General features: G+C 42.6%; 1 protein-coding gene across 2 annotated transcripts; it reads right to left on the reverse strand.

Moving 5' to 3' along the window:
• Positions 1-529: 529 nt before the first annotated feature.
• On the reverse strand, positions 530-21,604 carry BRAP (BRCA1 associated protein). 2 transcript variants are annotated; one of them, XM_048820932.2, is made up of 12 exons: positions 21,408-21,604; positions 20,041-20,202; positions 18,992-19,196; positions 17,888-18,077; positions 16,139-16,252; positions 15,073-15,221; positions 10,871-10,946; positions 10,145-10,283; positions 9,522-9,631; positions 8,024-8,113; positions 5,928-6,031; positions 530-3,954 (listed from the first exon to the last, which is right to left on the reverse strand). In XM_048820932.2, the coding sequence occupies exons 1-12, from the start codon at positions 21,487-21,489 to the stop codon at positions 3,594-3,596; spliced, it is 1,782 nt and encodes a 593-aa protein (XP_048676889.1). In that variant the 5' UTR covers positions 21,490-21,604; the 3' UTR covers positions 530-3,593. The 2 variants fall into 2 exon arrangements, with proteins under 2 accessions (XP_048676889.1, XP_048676890.1); XM_048820933.2 differs by lacking the exon at positions 21,408-21,604 and having other exon boundaries at positions 18,992-19,213; positions 20,041-20,115.
• Positions 21,605-21,623: the final 19 nt, after the last annotated feature.

The following is a 21,623-nucleotide window of genomic DNA, read 5'->3' on the forward strand; positions in this document are numbered from 1 at the left end:
CTATTTCCACTGAATTTCTTTGGTTCTAAATAAATACTTTGCTTTAAAGAGTTTCTGGTTACTAGATACTACAGTCATAGGTGCCAGCAGGAAATGAACTGCAGGCCTGTTGAGGTAATCACCCGTAGTACTTGAGGACTGCAGCCTGGAGCCCAGTCTGAGTGTGGGAAATCTGCATGATTCCACCCTAGAGATGATGGGGCGGGGTGGGCAGCGTGGAGCACTATAAGAGGCCAGGAAGGGGCGGTTAGGCCAGTAACTGTGACAAACAAACAATTATCCTAATGAGTATCACCACCTCTGGCTACAACAAACAATTCTTGTAAAGACAGAGAAAGCTGAATGGGATAAATCTGGACTCTTCTTCCAGGTTAAATTAGTGAGGAAAATAAACTGATTAGGGGATTCTCTTCCCCTCTGAAATTCATTCATCTCCTTTAGGCGGCCTTAAAAGATCTTTTCCTCATACATTAGCTAGACACCCCCACATAGTTACATTTCCCACAAATGCAGAGAGAGACTATTCACCCAAGTTTCAGCACTTTTAATATCCTTGGTTTCAGATGGTACAGGAAAGTGTCAGTCTTAGTAAGAACGACACCAAGGGCTGTCTCACACAACTGTTAAAATGTAAATAAGAGGGATTCTAATCTACCCCTTTACAAATGCCGATCTCAGTCTGTGCAAACACTTGGAAAACTACCTCAAAATGACCGCGGTGCCTGTGAAAGGTGCTGCTGGGGGACAGAAGCGACAGCTCAGGACAGAAGGCCTTGTTAGTGACAGCAGAGGTACAGAGGGAACAGTAACCTGCAAGCTCCCCCCTCTCATTGCCCTGCCAGCACGCATGCAGCTTGATGAAACATGGTTAGGACAGAGAGTAGTTTAGCCCCCATATCCACTAGGGAGGTGTTAATTCAACCGCTGGCCTTGCAGCTTAGATTTGCAGAGAGGTGATTGTCTGATATAGATACCTAACCAGTAATATCAACTCATTTCACATAGGCCCCGAATAGCTCTCAGATACTAATGACAGGCTGGAATTAAGCTGAGTTTCTTATCTTTTACTTTACTAACGCCATTTCTTTGACAGCTTTACCTCCGACACCCATTTTGTTTCACAGTTCTCCTTTTGCTCTGGTTTTAGTCTCCCCCCGCCCCAAGCCCGTCTTCCTTAATTAGAGATTTCGCCCTCAACAGTGTGATCAGATACAAAACAAAAATACTGTACACTTTTAATTGTAGGTCTCATTTTCTGAAAAGGAATTCTAGGATACAGTGTTCTACACCCAGCAAGCTTTCAGCAAAAGGTAAAGTATCCCAGCTGGTGTAAAAATATATTTTAAATAAAATAGAGTTTCTATAGGAGAGCAAACTATGGTGAACATTTCTAATTCTTTAGAATATTTTACAGGAGCCAGAAGCCCAGTTGTACAATCTACACCCTAAAAAAAAAGTTCACGTACAGTCATGCTTCAGCAGCTGAGGGCAAGTCTACAAAGCAAAGAATTGGATGCGTTCGGTGCATGAACAAAAGTCGTGTATTTTAAATGTAAGAAAATGTAACCTTCCTAAAATTAAGCCAGCCAATGGGTTAAGGCAAGAAGCAGATTTAATGCAATGCAATTCTAGCCTTGCTCCTTTGGGCCTGGCTCCTGTAACTAATGCTACTTTCACTTGTTGGTTCTGCTGAGCAACTGGGTAAGTCACAGCTGCAGGTGCATTGGTTTCAGCCTAAATTGAGGAAACCGCTGCAGTTGAATGTTGAACAGCTTATCCAATGGAGAGGACACAGTCACAAGATCTCCCACACATTTGTAAGAAAGGGTAAGTCTGCGTCCTTTAAATGCTCAGCACGTGTCATCCGACACCTTCAGGCCTTCATTTAAGGGAGACACTGTAAAGTACCCAGTTTATCATGTGTTCTAGGACAAAGCCAGATTTGAACCAGAGTTTCCCCAAGAAGGCTGCATGCCCACAGATGGCTGTAGGGCAAGCGGAATGGGTGGCTTCAGTCTCTACCTCTCCACTGGAAAAGCAAGAGGGGTGTTAAAGGAAAATAAGGGAGGCCCTGAGTTCCAGATCCTGAAAGCTATTTGGGCTCCTAACTTCCATTGAAATCAGTGCAAGTCAGCAGCCTAAATAACTTTCAGGACCTGGGCTTGTGTGTTCAGCTACCACAGGAACTGGGTCCAGCAGATGCACCTAGCGTGAAGATGTTACATGCATTATCCCGGCAGCTGGCTGTGCAGACTGCACACGGAGTATGAGCAGTTCCTCAAGCGCGTGGCAACCTGGAATGGTAACAAGCTAGTGACTAGCGTGAAAGCCAAGAGTATTACGGCCATATCTGAAAGGTGACGGATTCAGAGAGAGGAAAGTGAACGTGTGGTTTTCACACTACACACATCATTCCCGCCTCACTCTGTGGACAGCACTCGAGAGTATGCAGATACCTCGCACGGGCACAACTTAAATATGCAGAAGGCAAATGTCTAATGCATCTTAGTCCGAGAAGTACGCTTCAGAGAGCAGAACAGTGTAACAATGTTAGTCTGCAACAGGTACCAGTCTTTGTGTATACGGTTCCTTTTAATTAGTAGGAATGCTTATAAATAATTATGGAGACAAGGTGGGTGAGGTAATGTCTTTCATTGGATTAACTTCTGTTGGTGAGACAAGCCTTCAAGCTTACCAAGACCTGAGGAAAACTCCGCGTAAGCTCAAAAGCTTGTGTCTCTCCCCAACAGAAGTTGGTCCAATAAAAGATATTACCTCCCCCACTTTGTCTCTCTAATAACCTGGGACCAACACGGCTACAACAACACTGCACATAAATAATTATGTTCAATTATTTCCATAGCATACTCATTCCACAATCCCTTGAACTTTAAAGCAGTTAGCACTGCACCAGACCACCTTCAAAAGGTGTTTAAGATGGACTCCCTTACAGCAATGAGTATTGCATTAATTCTCAACACCATTAACATGGTTTATGATTATTACACACTTCACTCCATGTCATTGTCCACGCTAACTCCCCTATTCCTATCCTAATTCTGTGCTAGCACAATGCTGCAGGGTTTAGGTTCCACGCGCTAAGTGGGATGGGGACTGAATCAGGTTTTCAATTAAAAGTTTTTATTTAATGAGCATTTCTGATCTTGGTTAGTAGGAAGAGGCTTTAAAAAAACAACCACCCCCCTTTAAAACTTTGGGCCGAACTATCCAGTCATGTCCTTTTAAGGGGATCGAAGATTTGTTTTATGTTCAGACATGGCTAAAACTGAACACAATCTCCAATGAGAAAATAATGTATGAAGTGGGACTTAGATAAGACAGGAAGGCAAAATGGTGATTAAAATCTGCCTATCATTAGCTAACTAATGCAGTGAAATGCTTTTAAATACTGTAGATTCCCCATTAGCTGGCAGCCAGCTTTATGAAAAGCTCTGAAAACAACTTCTAGCTGAGCCTTATTTGGACTTGGTATTTAGTGTTGAATGTAACATTCAGCTTGAGTCCCGACACTTGTGCCTGGTCATTCAGAAGTGGGGCTGGTTGCTGTGAGGTTGATCCACTTGTCCCAATCCTCACTTGCCCCTTTTGCTACGGCCTCTCCTAGAAGGAGGCTTTCCTGTGCCCCCCGCTGGCGAGCTTGCAGAAGATGCCACCGCAATGTTGATCTGTCCTTCCTGAATTTCCTGCCTGGTCTCAGCTGGGAGGTGGTTGATTTTCTGTTGTGTTTCTAAGTAGAACATGACATCCCGCAGCTGCTCCTGTATCTCTGTGATCTGCAGGTCCTTCTGCTCACAAGTTTCCTTTAGAACCTTCTCTTCCTCCTTTAGTTTGTTTTGCAGCAAGGCCTGATTTGCTCGCAAACATTTGTTCATTTCCTGTTCCTCCTTTAGCTCATTGGAGAGTTTGGCCACCTTGTTATTCAGCTGAACGCACCTTACACACAACAGACAAGAAGGAAAAAGCAAATGAGATATTGCAGCCACAGTGGCCTAATTATCAGAGGAGTTAAGCTATCAGAGGGGTTAAGTCAGACAAAGTTTATAGAATCACAGAAGTGTAAGGCTGGAAGAGACCCCAATAGGTCAAGTCCAGCCCCCTGTGCTGAGGCAAGACCAAGTAAACCTAAACCATCCCTGACAGGTGTTTGTCCAAACTGTTCTTAAAAACCTCCAGTGATGGGGTTTCCACAACCTCCCTTGGAAGCCTGTTCTAGAGCTTAATTACCCTTAGAGTTAGAAAGTTTCTTCTTACTATCTAACCAAAATCTCTCTTGCTACAAATGAAGCCCATTACTTGTCCTACACTCAGTGGACACAGAAAACAATTGATCACTGTCCTCTTTATAACAGCCCTTAACAGATTTGAAGACACAGAAATCAGGTCCCCCTTCAGTCTTTTCTCACAACTAAACGTGCTGTTTGTTTAACCTTTCCTCACAGGTCGGGCTTTCTAAACCTTTTCTCATTTTTGTTGCTCTCCTCCAGACGCTTTCCAATTTGTCCACATCTTTCCTAAAGTGCGGTGCCCAAAACCGGACACAGTGCCAGCTGAGGGTCCCTCATCAGTACTGAGTGGAACAGGGCAATTGCCTCCCATGTCTTACATATGGCACTCTTGTTAATACACTCCAGAATGATATTCGTCTTTTTCGCAGCTGCATCACATTCCTGCTTCTCATTCCATCTGTGATCTACTATCACCCCCACATCCTTGTCAGCAGTGCTACCAACTAGCCAGTTATTCCCCATTTTGTAGCTGTGGATTTGAGTCTTCCTTCTTAAGTGAAGCACTTTGCACTTGTTTTTAATTGAATTTCATCTTGCTGATTTCAGACCAATTCTCCAATTTATCAAGATCATTTTGAATGCTAATCCTGTCCCTTGAAATGCTTGCAACCCCTCCCAGCTTGAGGTCATCTGCAAATTTTATAAGCATACTCTCCATGCCATTATCTAAGTGATTAATGACAATATTGAATAGTGAAGCAGCAGGAGGATTAATGTGTCAGGATTCCTTGCCCTTGATTTCTCATGGCAGGAAAATACTCTTTTGGGTTAAAACTGAGATCTAGACATTGGCTAGATGGAAGAATCAGCTGGTACCACCAAGATGCAAGGACAACAAGCTACGGTGTAGAAGGACAATAGAACCTTCACAGGTTAACAGTCATCCCTTATCACACAGGTTTTTCAATCCAGCCTGTAGTTTACTGGCAATGTTGTGTCATCCATTTGCCTATAAACACATGTTCCATTCGCAGTATGGTACAGTGGCTGGAGCAGACTTCAGTTTTACTACGGATTTTCTGGATGATCATGGGATAGTCACCACCTTTGTGCCCTAATGTAATCAGTGTGTATACCAGGGATAACGCTTGCCGAACTTCCAGGAAAGTGTGTAAAGCACCATGGAGAACAGGTACTGTACCAGAGCGCTAGGGATTGTTACAAAGACACATACTATGTTAGCTATCTTTAAATTTAGATGCTTCCAAGTTTGTTTTATTCATGGGGAGTGCCTCCTTCCAGCTGCTTTCCTTTCTTTGCAGGTTGTATTCCTTCTGACTACACAGCTGACTGGCTTCCACTTCTGAGTGGGCATGGAAGGAGAAAGATTTAATGAACACTAACCAAGCAAACTATGTGGAAAGAGCAGAAGCTCAAAAGCTGCATTCCATGCTACAGCCATTTTAAATACGTAAGACACCCACAGAGGTGGGACATTGGATTTTTAAAGTCAGGGTCCTTAGCACACCAGTTGAGGGTATTAAATATTTATATTCAAGAAGTCCTGAGAACCTGATGAAGAGGGTTTTAAAAAGTCAGATCCAATTTGAGTCTTAAAGTAGTGTGTATAAAAAACAGAGCTAGACGACTTGTTAAAAATCTACTTTTAGAGACACATACTTCCGTTCCACAGATTGTTTCTCTTTAAGTAAGTTGTTCAGCCTGTGCTCCAAATTATCACATTTCTCAATGGTCTCTTTAAATTTAGTCTTCATGTTGTTAATCTGTAAAAACAAACAGACATTTCAAACAGGTCAAAGTCCTGTGCACTTTCATTATGACAGTCATGTTTTCTGAAGCATTTTCTAGACTTTGACCAATTACTGAACCAGGTGAGCAACTGTTCAAAAGATTGAAAGCAGCAGAAAAAAATCCTCCCCCCACCCTTAAAAAAAAAAGAAAGAAAGAAAGAAATCCCTATAAATGCTGCTTGCCAAAAAAAGAAGAATTAACAGAAACACTGACAAGAGGATAATTGTTATGGAATCTGCTTGTTGAGAAGTGCAACTAAGCTTGTAAAGATGGGGTGGAGAAGAACTTAGTGGACACTAAATAAGCCTGCAGCAAAGCCCTAAATTGCTGCCTTCTTTTTCTGAAGTTTAAATTGAGAGAGAGAGTTAGTTTAGCAATTCACACTCAGATGCTGGTTCCACTTCAGTATTTCCTAAGCAGCAGCAGACCTCTGTCATACGACAGTGACCTATTGACATTTTCTCTCAGTCATGCATAATGCAAACGAAAAAAGTTGGGTATGTCCGGGTATGCGTCCTGTTCCAATGTAGCATACAACTAGGCACCATTGCTTCGCTTAAAGAGAGCCATGCTCCAATACGTGATCTGTGGACTAAATATGACATATGAAAAAACACAAAAACAAACAAGGAATGTCTTTGTATCCTAACCCAGTGAACAAATGATGGCTCAAAGAGGGGAAAGAGAGATGTCATTCAATATCTAATAAAAAAACCTTTCACATACTGGCAACATGGACTGAAACGGACACTGCTTTTTTGAAGCAGCAGCCTTGACAAGTTTAAAAGCCACCACACACACACACACTGATTTCAATGGAGCCACTGTGAAAGCAGGTCAGGTTTTATGCTTTCCAGACTTATAGTTGAATGTTTATGCAACTTCTGGTTAATTTTGGGAGGCACACTTGCCAGTGGATAGTGGAATATTTTGTACAGTTAATTCAAAAGGCCCTTATAAGGACAGAGTTCCAGGAACAATTACAGGGATCTTTAGAATAAGAAGCAGTCTTCAGAATACATGTCCTAGTGATTTTAGTTTAAAACTAGAGTTGTATCTACTGTGTTTGCAGCTATTTCAAAGAGGATTTTAACTATAAAACTTTCTTTTACAGACACACAGATAAGGTTCTTTAGCCATTTCTTATTGAAAATCAAGTTTTCGGGACCCACTACCCGTAGCTAATTTTAAATGAATTCTTTATATGTTTATGGAGTGGCTTAACTGCAGATACAGTGCATGATTAATTGGAAGCCACAAAGTTTATGTAATCTTATACAGCATGCAGACAAGGTTCAGTTGAGGATTTATCCAAGAGCTTTGATTCACTTAAAGCACAAACACCAATCGGATCTGCACAGATTATGGATATTTTTTTATGTTCTCCAATTTCACTAAAGCTTCTCTGTACCTTTCTGCCCAAGACATTTTGGATCAGTCCTGCCCATAGAACACTCCACAAATCATAGAACTTTAAACACACACATCTTTCTGGGGATGTGCGGAGCAGAGATTATTTTGGCTTTCTTCAGTGGAGCAGGTTAATGTCACAAAAGACTAGGGAGGGCTAGTGTAGCATAGAGTGACATTTCCAAGATTTTCATTTCAGAGCTTCCTAACATTTCCACTAGTTCCACAGATTTCAAAGTCACCAAATTTAAGTCAGGCTTCAATCTGGGTGATGATTTGCCTCCTTCTGCACAGCTCATCAGCAATTTTCTGAGTCGGTGCACAAGACAGGGGAGGGATCTCAGTGCTAATTTCCCTCTAAAGAAGAAAAGGAGCTCTCCTTCATATGGCAGCGTAATTCCCTGACACTAAAACTGCACAGAAATGGCCGGATTTTCAGAAGTGCTGAGCAACCACAACTCCCATTACAGCCAATGGGATCTGGGGGTGTTCAGCACATTGAGAATCAGGCCAAGTGTTCAATTAAGAAGACTAGGGAAGGAAAAAAAGCTTACTTCTTCAGCTGTATCCTTTTCTATTCGGACAATCTTGTTTTCCCAGTAGATGCGCTGAGATTCCAGCTGGCTTGTAAGCAAATATGAGTACTACAATCATACAAGAGATGCAAAGGTAAATAATTAGGGCAGGTTATCACCATTTCGCAGATGCCAATAAACCCAAAGGGCTTCAGAAATCTAATACGATTACACTGTGTAGAAGCAACGCTCTAAACTTTTCACAGAAGGGGACAAACTGCAGATGCAGTGCACAGACAATGGAAAAAAAAAATCAAATTAACTGCAAAATCTTTACTGCATGCTCGTGGGGTTCCCCCTGTGAGTTTTAAATGGGCCATTGCTAGCGTCACAATAGTAAGTGATTTATAATGAGGGGAAAGGACAATACAAGCACCCTAGGAAAAGGGGTAAGTCCCCTTCAGCTTTTACCTTCAATGAGAACATGAAGTTACCAATCACACCTGCTATCTGCATTTGAGCTACTGAAGGATCTCTGAGTCAGTCAGTTGTTTTCCATTTTCAGGTGGTTTTACTCTACAACTGTACAGGCTTCTAAAATCCTTAAGAAGAGGGATTAGGTGCAAATCTCATGTGATCTGCACCTTGGGAGAAAGAATGGATCTTCAGCTGTGGATAACTATCCTCAGTATTTTGTGCTTTCTTCTGACCAGGAATGCTCATTACCAATGCTATTTTTGTGTTTAAAACAAGGACTTATTGCTTTACATCCCATCTTTTCCAGTTTGATCTTCTAGTAAATTTATAATGAGGATTTGGGAAAATATGATAATTTGTTTAGCTGCACACTAACAGACACCAGATTAGGACTTCAATGCAGGTTTAAGCAGGAAGACAAAGCCCTTAAACATTTTCAGTAGACACTCCAAATAGCTAGTCAAGTAAATTCTTTCTACAAATGTTTGATCTAGTTTGCTCTACCAGCAAAGTGTTCATTTAAAAATCCTACGTTAAGTTCTGTTGATGGTTTGTATGCTGAATTTGAACCCAAGGCCAATTAAGATGGCAGAATTCAAGTTCTCAGAAAAAATAAGGTTATAGTGATTTAGCCATCAAGTAAGGTTTTGCACTGAAAATAATGTCACCATGGGATCCTAGAACTTAGATTCTAGATCAAGCATGCTTAGCTTACTTCTGTCTGCCCACACACTCACCTGGGTTCCTGAAGTCAAACCAGGAGTCTTCCCTTCTCTTGTATCATCACCAGTAAGGAAGGTTCCACTGGCAAGAATGGGCCATCAGTAACACCTCTGCAACTTTATTGAGTTTGCACAGGTGTAACTGACTGAACTTTAAGACCTTTCGGTTGATGATGCACAGAAAGGAACAGAATCCAGCTAACTCTTCGCTGTTGGCTCTGCAGAGCCAAAAGGAGTAAAAAGCAGTAAACCATATGCCATTTTTAGTCACATTTAGAGTTGATGCACGTTTACATATAGCAGCACAAAGTCGTATCTGAAGAAAGCTAAATATTTACCTCTAACTGTAAGGAATCGATTTTTTCGTCCTGACACAAATCCCCCTCACACTCATACTGAACTATCTTCCCATCAGTTTTACTTGCAACCAGTCGATGGACATAATTATCTAAAGAGAGAAAAGCAACCAAACCAAGGGTAGTTTCAATTTGAGAAAACCCAGGTGTTATAACTTGACTGGAACGCTGGGAAATACTTTACACAGCACAGTTAATCATGCAGCTTGATGCCACAGAGTAATACTGAGGCAAAGAGGTTAGTAATTACTTAATGTATTCCATGTTTAATAGAATCTGCATTGACACTAGCTAAGATAGTTACAAAAGCTCAGTCATGCTTCAGGACAACTTGATCAGGAGACAGGCCTCTCCATTCCACCAATGCTACAGGGTGGCCTCGTGGCATTATGGGTTTATGGCCTCCCACTGAAGCATCTGGAATGGCTTTACTAGAGAAAACAGATGGTCCCAGAAGATGGGACATTAACACTGCAAAAACTCCCTTCCAATCTTCATGTTAACTTTATTACTAGGACGGTGTTAAAAATGCCACTGCAGAAAGATTCTGAGAACTATGTCCAAGCAAACAAGGTTACCGTTAAGAGCAGAAGGAAGAGGTTTACCTCCAGCATAGTCCCAAACTCTGTGATTGGTTAACTGCATTGCATAAGTGTGCTGAGTCTCCTCAAAGTGTTTGTAAGCGTGCCGGCTCACGTAACGACCGCATCCAATGTGCCCACATATCAAACAAATCCAAAGGTTCTGTCAACAGAAGGAGAGAGATTTTGCACATGTATAAGAGTAAAATTTGTTAATGTGAAAAAGGTGCTTGTGTGGTTTTAGAGGCTTGAGAAAGCATCCGGCAAGGACAATTGCTAGCATCCTCCACTGACAGCATGCATGGCTGCTTGTATTTCCAGTCACCTTCCTAGGCAAGGCACAGGGTTTGCTTGTTGTGAAACACCGTGAAGACTAAAGGCAAGACCGCAGAAGTACAGTATAAGTCTACTGAAAGAAGTCTCAGTGCACCAGATGCAAGGGCAGCCCAAAGAGTGACCTTCCCAAAGTAAGGCATCCCAAAAGAACCCTGAAAGCAAGCTCTGAACATCTCCTACGCTTCTCAAAGGTCCTGGGAAGGTTTTTCACACAGCAGGACATCTTTTTTGCGGGACAGTATCCCCTCCCAGGGGGCTGACCCCAATGGAAAATGGGTGCACTAATCTAGCCAGAAGAAAGATGGGCCAACCCAGCAGCCCCGGGCATTAGGGGTTTAGGAAACTAAAACAACAAAAAGCACCAGTGGGATCAAAACTAATAAATCTCACTCATCTCCCACCCCACCTACTTACTTCTTGAACTCCACACTCAAAGCATTTATTCTCTTCCACTGGCTCAGGTGTTTGGCAGTACCTGCAGACAGGACACCTATAACCATAACAATCAAGCAGATATAGTTAGATACATGGAACCCGATGGTTAGTGCTGAGATGGGGAGAAACTGACCATATCCAGGAAGCTTAAGGCAGAGGTTACATCCTAGGGTTTTGTGGGACACTCCCCACCCCAGCCCGTCTTTCAGCTTTTTCCTCACTAGTTTAACCCAAAATTTGCCTTCCTCCTACACAAACCAGCTGTTCTCTCACTATTTATTCCTGTAAAACTGATGAATGCCATGTCTTAAACCAGATGAAGTATCTTGCAATAATCTTAGTTTTAACTGTGATCCAGGAATTGAACAGCTGGGATAAAGCCGGGAGACAAGATTGTCAATGCACCCAGTCTTTTCCATGGAGAATGCAATGCAAGTCAACTGATGTCATGAAACATTACTTGTCCTCAAAATTAAAAGAAAAAGGACCCAGTAAAACTCTTCTGTATAGTGAACAATCTGATTATTTTGGACAGCCTCAATTATTACTTCCTTCAATTGACCACCTTGATGATTTTGATCTTAGAAGAAGAGAGCTGGAAAAACAAGAAGAAAAGGAGGACTTGTGGCACCTTAGAGACTAACAAATTTATTTGAGCATAAGCTTTCATAAGCTACAGCTCACTTCATCGGATGCATTCAGTGGAAAATACAGTGGGGAGATTTATATACACAGAGAACATGAAACAATGGGTGTTACCATACACACTGTAACGAGAGTGATCACTTAAGGTGAGCTATTACCAGCAGGAGAGCGGGGGGAGGAGAAGAGGAAGAAAAAACCTTTTGTAGTGATAATCAAGGTGGGCCGTTTCCAGCAGTTTACAAGAACAGTAGGAGGAGAAATAAACAGGGGGAAATAGTTTTACTTTGTGTAATGACACATCCACTCCCAGTCTTTATTCAAGCCTAAGTTAATTGTATCCAGTTTGCAAATTAATTCCAATTCAGCAGTCTCTCCTTGGAGTCTGTTTTTGAAGTTTTTTTTGTTGAAGAATTGCAACTTTTAGGTCTGTAATCAAGTGACTAAAGAGATCGAAGTGTTCTCCGACTGGTTTTTGAATGTTATAATTCTTGACGTCTGATTTCTGTCCATTTATTCTTTTACGTAGAGACTGTCCAGTTTGACCAATGTACATGGCAGAGGGGCATTGCTGGCACATGATGGCATATATCACATTGGTAGATGTGCAGGTGAACGAGCCTCTGATAGTGTGGCTGATGTGATTAGGTCCTGTGATGGTGTCCCCTGAATAGATATGTGGGCACAGTTGGCAATGGGCTTTGTTGCAAGGATAGGTTCCTGGGTTAGTGGTTCCGTTGTGTGGTTGCTGGGGAGTATTTGCTTCAGGTTGGGAGGCTGTCTGTAGGCAAGGACTGGCCTGTCTCCCAAGATCTGTGAGAGTGATGGGTCGTCCTTCAGGATAAGTTGTAGATCCTCGATGATGCGTTGGAGAGGTTTTAGTTGGGGACTGAAGGTGATGGCTAGTGGCATTCTGTTATTTTCTTTGTTGGGCTTGTCCTGTAGTAGGTAACTTCTGTGTACTCTTCTGGCTCTGTCAATCTGTTTCTTCACTTCAGCAGGTGGGTATTGTAGTTGTAAGAACGCTTGATAGAGATCTTGTAGGTGTTTGTCTGAGGGGTTGGAGCAAATGCAGTTGTATCGTAGAGCTTGGCTGTCGACAATGGATCGTGTGGTGTGGTCTGGATGGTAACACCCATTGTTTCATGTTCTCTGTGTATATAAATCTCCCCACTGTATTTTCTACTGAATGCATCCGATGAAGTGAGCTGTAGCTCATGAAAGCTCATGCTCAAATAAATTGGTTAGTCTCTAAGGTGCCACAAGTACTCCTGTTCTTTTTGCGGATACAGACTAACATGGCTGCTACTCTGAAACCAGAAAAAACAAGACTAGACCCTTGGCTCACCATGAGTGGGGCTAGCCCCCTCGATCATTATCCATCTCACATTTCCTGTTTCATTCTTAATGCATCTTGATTTGGGTCTGTGTCACGTATTTGGCTCTTGTGAGAAGTAAGAGCTGTGCAGATAGACAGTGAGGAGCAAACTCCTGGTTGGTGGGCTGTGTCAGAATCATCTGGGTAGTTAGATGTAGAGTTTTCATTCAAAGGAAAGAAAAAGCCACCCTTCTTTCTACAGCCACTTCCTTGTTACTTAGATGTTCTCAGTTTGAGAAGACAGAGCCCAGATTTCCTTACTATCTGCAACAGGATCCTGTGGAGTGTTACACATTCTCATGGGAGGATGCTGCAAATCTGCACTACTGAAGATATTCTAGTCTAGCAAAACAACATAATCAGAAAAAAATTGTCATGCAAGAGATTTAATTTTAGCAAGGAGATGTAGCCTTGTGCAATACACGTTTTAAGCTTTGATATTGTGCCAGTTTTTGGTTAAAAATGAGCTGGGAGGGATCTGGATTAGTCAGTCACTGGCAAAAACTAATTTCTTTAAATTTAAACTGTTTTTGATTTATGAGGCACCAAGCTATTTTTATGGACAAGTTATTAATTCAGTCCTGCTGACATTTTGTGAGAAGTTTACTTTGGGACAAGAGCAATTAGCTCTGCTGAAACATGGCATGCAAAAGAGGGTATACAGTGAAATGTTAACTGTAACAATAAAGGAACGACGCCACTATAGACAGGAAAGCAATAAAGAATTTGAGGTCGGTTCTGGTATTTAGTTTTCTGTAACATATCAGGCAATCCAAGTTACTGCAACAAATGGCAACTAATTACCAAGAGGAATGCAAAATATGTATGATAGATAAAAGGACTTTGTTCTCATTGGGAGATTCTTTGAAGGACTCAGACATGTTCAAATCTGACTGCACTATCTAAATGGAATGCGTAGAACTAATAAGAGCAAAAATACTCTAAAGGATTAAAGTTAAGTAATTAAAGGCAAGAATACACAAGTTTTAAGGATAAGATCTCTTGAATGCTTCAGCAACACATTTGTAACGTTAAATGGCAGTTACACACTACTTCACTCTTTAGTGGAAATTTATATTGCACTTTCCATGTAGTTTCTGTTGCAAGATTCCTTGCAAAGCCTAGCTAATGCTACTCCAGCAGAGGTCACTGTAAAGCAATACAAGGCTGACTCCCTCCAGATTATCGCCTAGGCATATCACAGCTTCAGCACACTCAGCCTCCACTGGATTGAGAAGCAAGGGAGAGGCCAAGATTCAGACCAGGATTTTGTGCTTCTATACATAGGTCCTACTCCCCCGCCCCCCCTTTTTGTTTCTAAAAACTTTTGAGTAAGGGGGTCAGGTACAGGCAGCTGGGTACAACTTTAGTTAAAATACAATGCCTCTGGAAAAACCCAGGAGGAGTTGTAATGAAATGGTGATGGCAGCTAGCAGTGCTGCATGCAAGGAATCTGAAGCTTGATCCTGTGCTCCCTGGCTAGAAACATGAGCCCATATCCCCTTGGTCTCAGTCTAGGCCACGTTTTTTCTTGCTGTGCTCTGACTGAAGCAGCCTCCTGTTTCCCATTTGCCAAGTAACCTTATTGGCTTTTGATCCCTTCCCTTCTGCTTTGCTTAGCACTACAGCTAAGATCTCCCCTTGGACACAGTCTACTCTAGCTATCAGGCCCAATTCTTTGTCGTTATTGTAATATCGAAGTTATATTGAAAATGCATCAGAGCAGAGACTTTGTGTCGCTTTGGAAACATCTGAGACAAACACCTATTGCACTACCCTTCCCACACAGCCACTGGAGAGGACACTGACTAAATGTAGATAAGGAGAAGCTGAGCTGTGCAAGACTGGACAGACGATGGGGTCTCTGTGTCGGAAACAGTGAAAACTGACATCTCCATCCTACAGCATTTTAAAATTCTTCGTGTTGCTCTGCAAATAGCTCATGGCCATGAAGAGCCAGAGGGAGCTTTATCCAACTATCCTTGTCTAGGAGATTTATCTTCTGTGCCTCCTAACAGGGAAGGCAAAGATCACTAGGGCTTGGAGCAGCTCCCATCCCTGCAGCAGAGACACAGAGCTGGTCCCGTCAATGTGGACAAGGAAAAGCTTCACCACACCTTAAACACACTGCTTTGAATCAGGGGAATAAAAAGCCACTTACGTGGTGTCTTCCCAGCGCTGCAGACACTGGCTATGAAAGCTGTGGTTACACACCGTGGTAAGGATCCCGTTCACAGACTCATCCATTCTTTCCAAACACACCGTGCACTTTGGCAGCTCCGTCAGATCCATTACAGGAAGGCTGGCTCCCTTCACAGGAAGAGGAGCACAAGCTTATTGCTGCTCACGCCATATGCTATAGGTAAGTCACATACGTTTAGCTACACAACTTCTTACCCTACTGCTTTGTAACTGTGGGGGCTAGGGAGTAAATGGATTGTTTAATGTTCCAGTAAGTTTAAATGCAGACAAAAAATTCAACCACAACAGTGGCTAACCTCGTTAGCTATTTTGATTATTGGTCTAACCATTGACAGTGCACAACTAATACTCAACTGTATGCATGGCAAAACATTTCAGTGATTTTTCCTAAACATCTGAGACGAGCTATGTCAGAGACATGACTAGGAGCCAGGCCTCATGGGTTCTATTCCCAGCTCTGGTACAGTCTCTGTGACCCTGCTCAAGTCACTTAATTGCTCTGCTTTAGCTTCCCCATAGGGATCACATTAAAACGTATTCCACGACACAGAGGTGTTGCAAGGATAAGGGTGAAGAATTACTGTGTGTTAAGATACCAGCTGATAAATCTGAAAGGAAAATAATCCATTTGTTTGGGGGAAATGCTTTGCTTAGCTATTCTAGCCCCGACATTACTGATTCAGAACATACAACTGTCTCTCAAAAACACAGACATGATATGGTAAATGTATCTGCACCATGCCCAATTCAGATTTCGGGAATCACTAAGATCTACTACAAGAGTGAGGAATTTGGACCTGGAGAATTTTCAGTGATCACTTATTAGGGCTAAGCCCCATCAGGTCAGAGAATAAGTCATTCTCCCCTATGGAAGTACTGCAACAATCAAAGGCAGAGTTGGGGTTGCAGCAGTTAAGTATCCTTCAGCCCCACAGACAGGCCTGCCCTGCCCACTCCCAGATAATCCTATTAAACCACTTGTAAAATATCAGCAAAAGAAAAAAACAAAAAAACAAAAAACTTACATCTTCCGATTTGAAGACTTCAGCCCTCTCCACATACACCAGCTGGCACACGTCTTCTTCTATGGAGTTGAACTGTCGACCGTTGCATGCCATATAAAAGCTGTCAGCATCAGCCTATGCACAAACCAAAGGAAGCCAGTTGACGAGGAGTAAGGCAAATGAGACTTTTCCAAGTACTAGGATATTACCAAAAAGAAAGCCATTTCATAGGTTAATCTCTTGAGCTCTCCTGCTAGTCAGGATCCCTTCATTTCCACACTGGTTTCAGCAGAATAGTTTTCTAGTTGAATTGGCAGGAAGAACTGAAGTGCACAATGAGATCAGCTATTATGATCTTAATATTCAACAGCGATAGCCAATCTCTCTTTAGCATCAGTTTTGTTCCTAGTCAGCAATTTCAGCACGGGTGGAAAGCAAATATTGTCTCTCTGCAAAAACTTGCAGTAAAAGGATTGCTGCAGAGGGCCCTATTCAAAAACATTCACATTCATGTAGGTGAAAAGGATGGCATATAATTTAACTGGAGAGAATCCATTTAACTTATGAGCAGCTCAGATATTTGTTGAGCCACCAATAATAGAGGACGACTTAGAAAGAGGCACTCACAGACATCAGGCCCAAAACTTTACCTGCCTCAGAACGATTAGGAAGCCTCACACTCAGTGCAACATTTTAACATGCTCGGATATTCCAGTAAGGATCCTACCATCAAGTAGATTTCAGGGCATTAGCTCTTCCTTGCCCCTCCAGTGCTTTAATGGTAAAATATGAAGTGATTCCAGTCTGTCCATGTCATTGTTTCAAGTTGCTTCATATATAAAAGCCATAGAGCTCCACAAAACAAATAATGATGTAGTGTAATTCAAACGGCCTTTTGCTGCATGCAGCAATTGCCTTTGAGGTCCTACTGGAGCAGAAATCAGCAATTTTTGATAGACAAATGAGAAGTTGCCAAGTCAATTGACTCTAGACAGTTCTGCTGAATTAGTGCAAGATTGCTTGGAAAATGTCTAGTGCAAACAAAGCAAGTTGATATCGAGTGGGTTTCTCTGCAGTTCTGGGTGCATATACAACATGTACACAACACATATAGGAATTTTAGCCTTGTGAGAACCCCATGGATGAGAACTACAGTATTCAGTCATCTAGTCCACCTCACCCAAGTTTGAGAGAAAGGAAGCTTATTTACACAAAGTACGTTTAGTTGTCCTGCTGATCTTGACAAACGCCCCACTCTCCTCAGAACAGTGGACTAAATAGGTAATGGGTCCTCTCAATCCTTAATTTCTATTCAAACTAATGACGCCACACTGATCAAGCTCTTTCTGCTCTGCACTATGCGCTCATGAAGATATCAGAGTATGTTTATAGGCATGTTGTACTTTTCTTCCATCCTTGTCTATTTACTACAAGCACAGCCATTTCTGAAGCACCAGAGAGCAGTATATTCTAGATTTCAACACCCCGTCTGCTGTGAGAAAGTACGAAGTAGGATAGAGAGGCACTTGCTTTCATAACAGCCTTCAAGATGCAGGCCTAATTCCAGGCCTACCAGGCTCAGTGTTGCTTTAAGGAAAGATTGAGAAAGACATTTCGCTTTACACAGCAAGAGGATAAGGTGTGTGATCTCAGATAACACAGCAGACCACTGAGGTTGGATAGCACCTTCAAATAGTATCTATAAAGCAGTATGCAAGCCATTTCTAAAACCATACCTATGGTAAAGGAGTCTAATATCTTAGGTTTTACCTGTGTACTAAACTTTATCAGCACCATATACTGGTTTGGAGTGGAATCTCTGATGATTTTCATATGTTCAATTACTTCATAGAATGAGGCCACAAACTTCATAAGGTCATGACTGGTCATTGTAGCAGGGACTGTGAGAATACATAGCATGGCGCTGCGCCTTACATCTTCTTTTAAGGAGGTCATCTTACTAATAAGACAATAATTAGACGGTCTTAAACTGAGGTCAAATTAGACATCCTATTATAAGACAATGCCATTTTACATAGAAGACAAAAGAAAACTTGATGCTTCATAATTCAAATGGTTAGCTATTAACATTATTTTAAACACCAACCTCAAAGCTCTTTACATATTTGCAAGCATTTAAGATTTAACAAAAGGTTGTGGTAACAAATCTAAAAATGCCCATATAAATTTTGTCATGAACCATTTGCTGAAGATATGTGCAGCACTGGAAGAGACAGATCATCCCCTTCAAAGAGACATCTGTAGTTCTAGAAAAGTAGTTGGAACTTGCAAACCACAAATGCTCAAAATATTCCTAGAACAAGTGAGCCACGGTTATCACTAAAAATGGAGTATGCATACAACATGTCATTGTGTCCCGGTAACTTTCACGATGAATATCGGAGACTGACATTCTCATTCAGCTCCCCAAGGTATAGAATTGTGCTACCATAAAAATAATAAAAAAAAAAATCAACACATTTTGAAAGTGCAGGTTCTCTCCCTATTTCTGCTGTAGGAATTTGAATGCAGGGATATCCTTCAACAGAGTCCTCTCAAAACCAGTCTGTCTGCAGCCACTATTTTTACTTATCTCATTGCTTCTAACCCTGGCACAAGCATGCACTCAAAAGCGACTTTACCCATGGCTGGAAGGCCTGGACCTGCTTCAGGTTCTGCCATTAATGCAGCTATACAATTCAGGTGGCACTGTAAACCTTTCTGGGTGCCAATATATCGCACTGCCAGTGTGTCACTGCTCTGCCAGCCCAAGGAGCAGCAGCCCCAGTGGTTACTGACTCACTCTTCTGGATTGCAGTATAATTCTATGGCACTGTTCCCACTAAGTCTATAATTAGTTAACCATGTTCTTACTTTGTTTTGTACAGGTGCATAATACCATGAACTATTTCAACTGATGGATTCCCACTGAAGAAGGAAATCTGGTCAGGAAGTTGCTTAGATGGAGAGTCTGGAGCAGCCTCAACACATTCTTTAGTTTGACCATCACGTTTACTTTTATCGTCAACAGATGAAGCCTCTGAAGATTTTCTTCCTTCCATTGCAGCTTTTGTCTCATCTTTTACAAATCAAAAGCTTTCAGATTACACACCACACGTCAGAAACATCAATTGCACTTTAATTGTCATCTTAATGTACAACAGAGCCAGCTATTAAGTCAAATAATTCCCTTTCAAAACAGAATTACAGACACTTCTAAACTATGGGGTCTGAACATACAATAAACATCAACATAGCTACTAAGCATCTTTAATCAACAGCATTAGAGAGCTATTGGCAAGGCCCCGGGGTGCTGTGAAGCCAGCTAGACAAGCTCTGAAAGGTGCCATACTAAGTTCTGCAGCACACCTACTTTTCTACAGTTAAAAAACAGATTTTATTGAATTAAATATGAAAACAAACAATGTCATCAGGACAATTTTCCTTGGGATTTGTTTGGCTACAGAATTTAATATCACCTAGTTTTGAATTTTCTCTCCATTCTGAAGTTAGTTTTCCAGAAGCTATAGAATTTTACATTAAACAATTGAGAGAGTTTTGAAATCTGCCTGCTAATCACGATAGGGTACTCTGATGGGCACGCACACAAACGAGCGTACGCTTTGCGTTTACTGGCAAGTGGCTGTCCCTGCTGGGTAGTGCTTTGCCGGACGAAATAGATTCGCCTATCCGCTCCCAAAAAAAATTCTTAAAAAAAGCTGGCATTTTCTTGCCCTTACATTTGTAACACAATAGATTTTGGTCGATGGCCACTCCTGCATGCCCAGCACTTTGGAAAATCAGCCCAATTTTAAATACTTCTAAGAGACAATTTATGCAACAAATTGTAGCATAGCCATACAAATGTACCAGAGAAATTAACAGGACCAAAACCTCCCTTTTCAAACTTTTGGAATGGGTACCTGGATTGGACTTTATCGTCTCTATGATCATATCTGTCATCTCTCTGCGACCAATATGCTGGTGAATAATTGCTGCTTTTTCCATAGGTGCCTTTTCTTCTAGACAGGCTCTGGCTGAAGCTAGTGATTTTTCTTTGATTTCCTCATCAGACATTTCAGTGGCTAAGTAGAAACAATGATTAATGTCATTGGAATAGCTACCCAGAAGCAGAAACAAACAACTCTACTCAAGCAAGGGCAGAACAGACCTGCGTAACAACAGCAATTAGGCCATTACTAGCTTATTACATTAATTCTTGAAACTGCTTTTATTCCTTCTTCTGGCCAGCAAAAACATGAAACAGAAGAGCACCGTTCCGAGAATATATTTTATTTCCTCTATCACAAAAGTGTGGTCTGTCACGCTTTAAAATAATTTATCTCTCTATTTTATATTAAACAGATGTGAAGCTAAAAAAGGGCAAAATGTAGTTAGATATTAGGACAAGTTAATCATTCCTCCAAACAGTGCACTTAACCAACTCTGAGGAGTCATACGAGCACCATCACTGCATATATATCAGTGGCAGCTATCGCCAGGTCAGATTTCATAGGGTCTTTATCTGGTAACAAAGAGAGTCTTGATTTATTATCCTTTATACAGGAGAGTGGTCCCTTTTTAGCCACTCCTGTCAAATTTGATTGCATTTATCTACCTATACCCCAATGCACTTTGGAAAACACTTTTAATAACCGTACTAAGTGTTTAGTCTCAGAGCCATTGATGAGGGGACACCCCCCCGCCATTTGCTGCTGCCACAAGTTTTAGTTTGCCCAGAGCAAAGTTGTTTTCTTTTAGAAACTGCAAAACAAAGTGAAAGCTTAAAAAAAACCCCAAAACATGTTAACCCTTCTCCTTCAAAGGGCAGGGGGGCACCTGCTTTCACACCCCAACCCCCTTCAGAGATCTGCGGACAGGCACCCTTCTCCCCCAGCACCCCCCCCCCCGCCCAGAAGGAGACAGACACCCTGATCCCCCTCCCATCAGTCCCCTTCCACTGCACAGAACGAGGTACAGAAAATTCTGCTCCCCTCCCACACATAGACACTAGCCCCCAGCCCTTGCTCGGGGGGGGGGGGGGGGAAGACAGCTTGCTCCCCCTCCCCCACCGGCCCCCTACCCTTGCACGAGGCGGGGGGGAAGAGGATACCCTGCTCCCCCAGCTCCATCGGGGGGTCACCTTCCCGCCAACCCCCTTAGATCAGACCGTCGGGGGGGAGGAGCGACTCGCCAGCCCCAGCGGAGGGAGACCCCGCCACGCCCGACTCAGCGCCCCGCGCCCCTCTTCCCTCCCCCGCCGCCCCGGCACCCCCTCCCCGGGGCTCACCGGCCGCGCTGTAGGGGAAGCCGGCGGGCAGCGGGGACTGCTCGGCCAGCTCCAGTCGGATCACAACGAGTGACACGCTCATAGGGGCCGGGGATCCCGGGCCGGCGGGGCCCGAGCGGGAACGGGCCGGCCCCAGCCCAACGCCGGGGATTGTGAGCCGCTCGCTTCCGCCCCCGAGACCTTTGCCCTCTGACCCGCCGGGGTCACGCAGGCGCT

This window comes from Caretta caretta, chromosome 15 (genome assembly GCF_965140235.1).
Source record: "Caretta caretta isolate rCarCar2 chromosome 15, rCarCar1.hap1, whole genome shotgun sequence".
Taxonomy (NCBI): domain Eukaryota; kingdom Metazoa; phylum Chordata; order Testudines; family Cheloniidae; genus Caretta; species Caretta caretta.

Bases quoted from the DNA above. Each gene is read 5' to 3' on its own strand.
- BRAP (XM_048820932.2), bottom strand. From the start codon at position 21,489: ATGAGCGTGTCACTCGTTGTGATCCGACTGGAGCTGGCCGAGCAGTCC. The intron at 16,253-17,887 runs GTAAAACCTAAG...GTTTGTGCATAG, and splicing joins TGATAAAGTTTAGTACACAG to GCTGATGCTGACAGCTTTTA. The intron at 6,032-8,023 runs GTAAGCTTTTTT...TTGTTTTTACAG, and splicing joins AAAAGGATACAGCTGAAGAA to ATTAACAACATGAAGACTAA.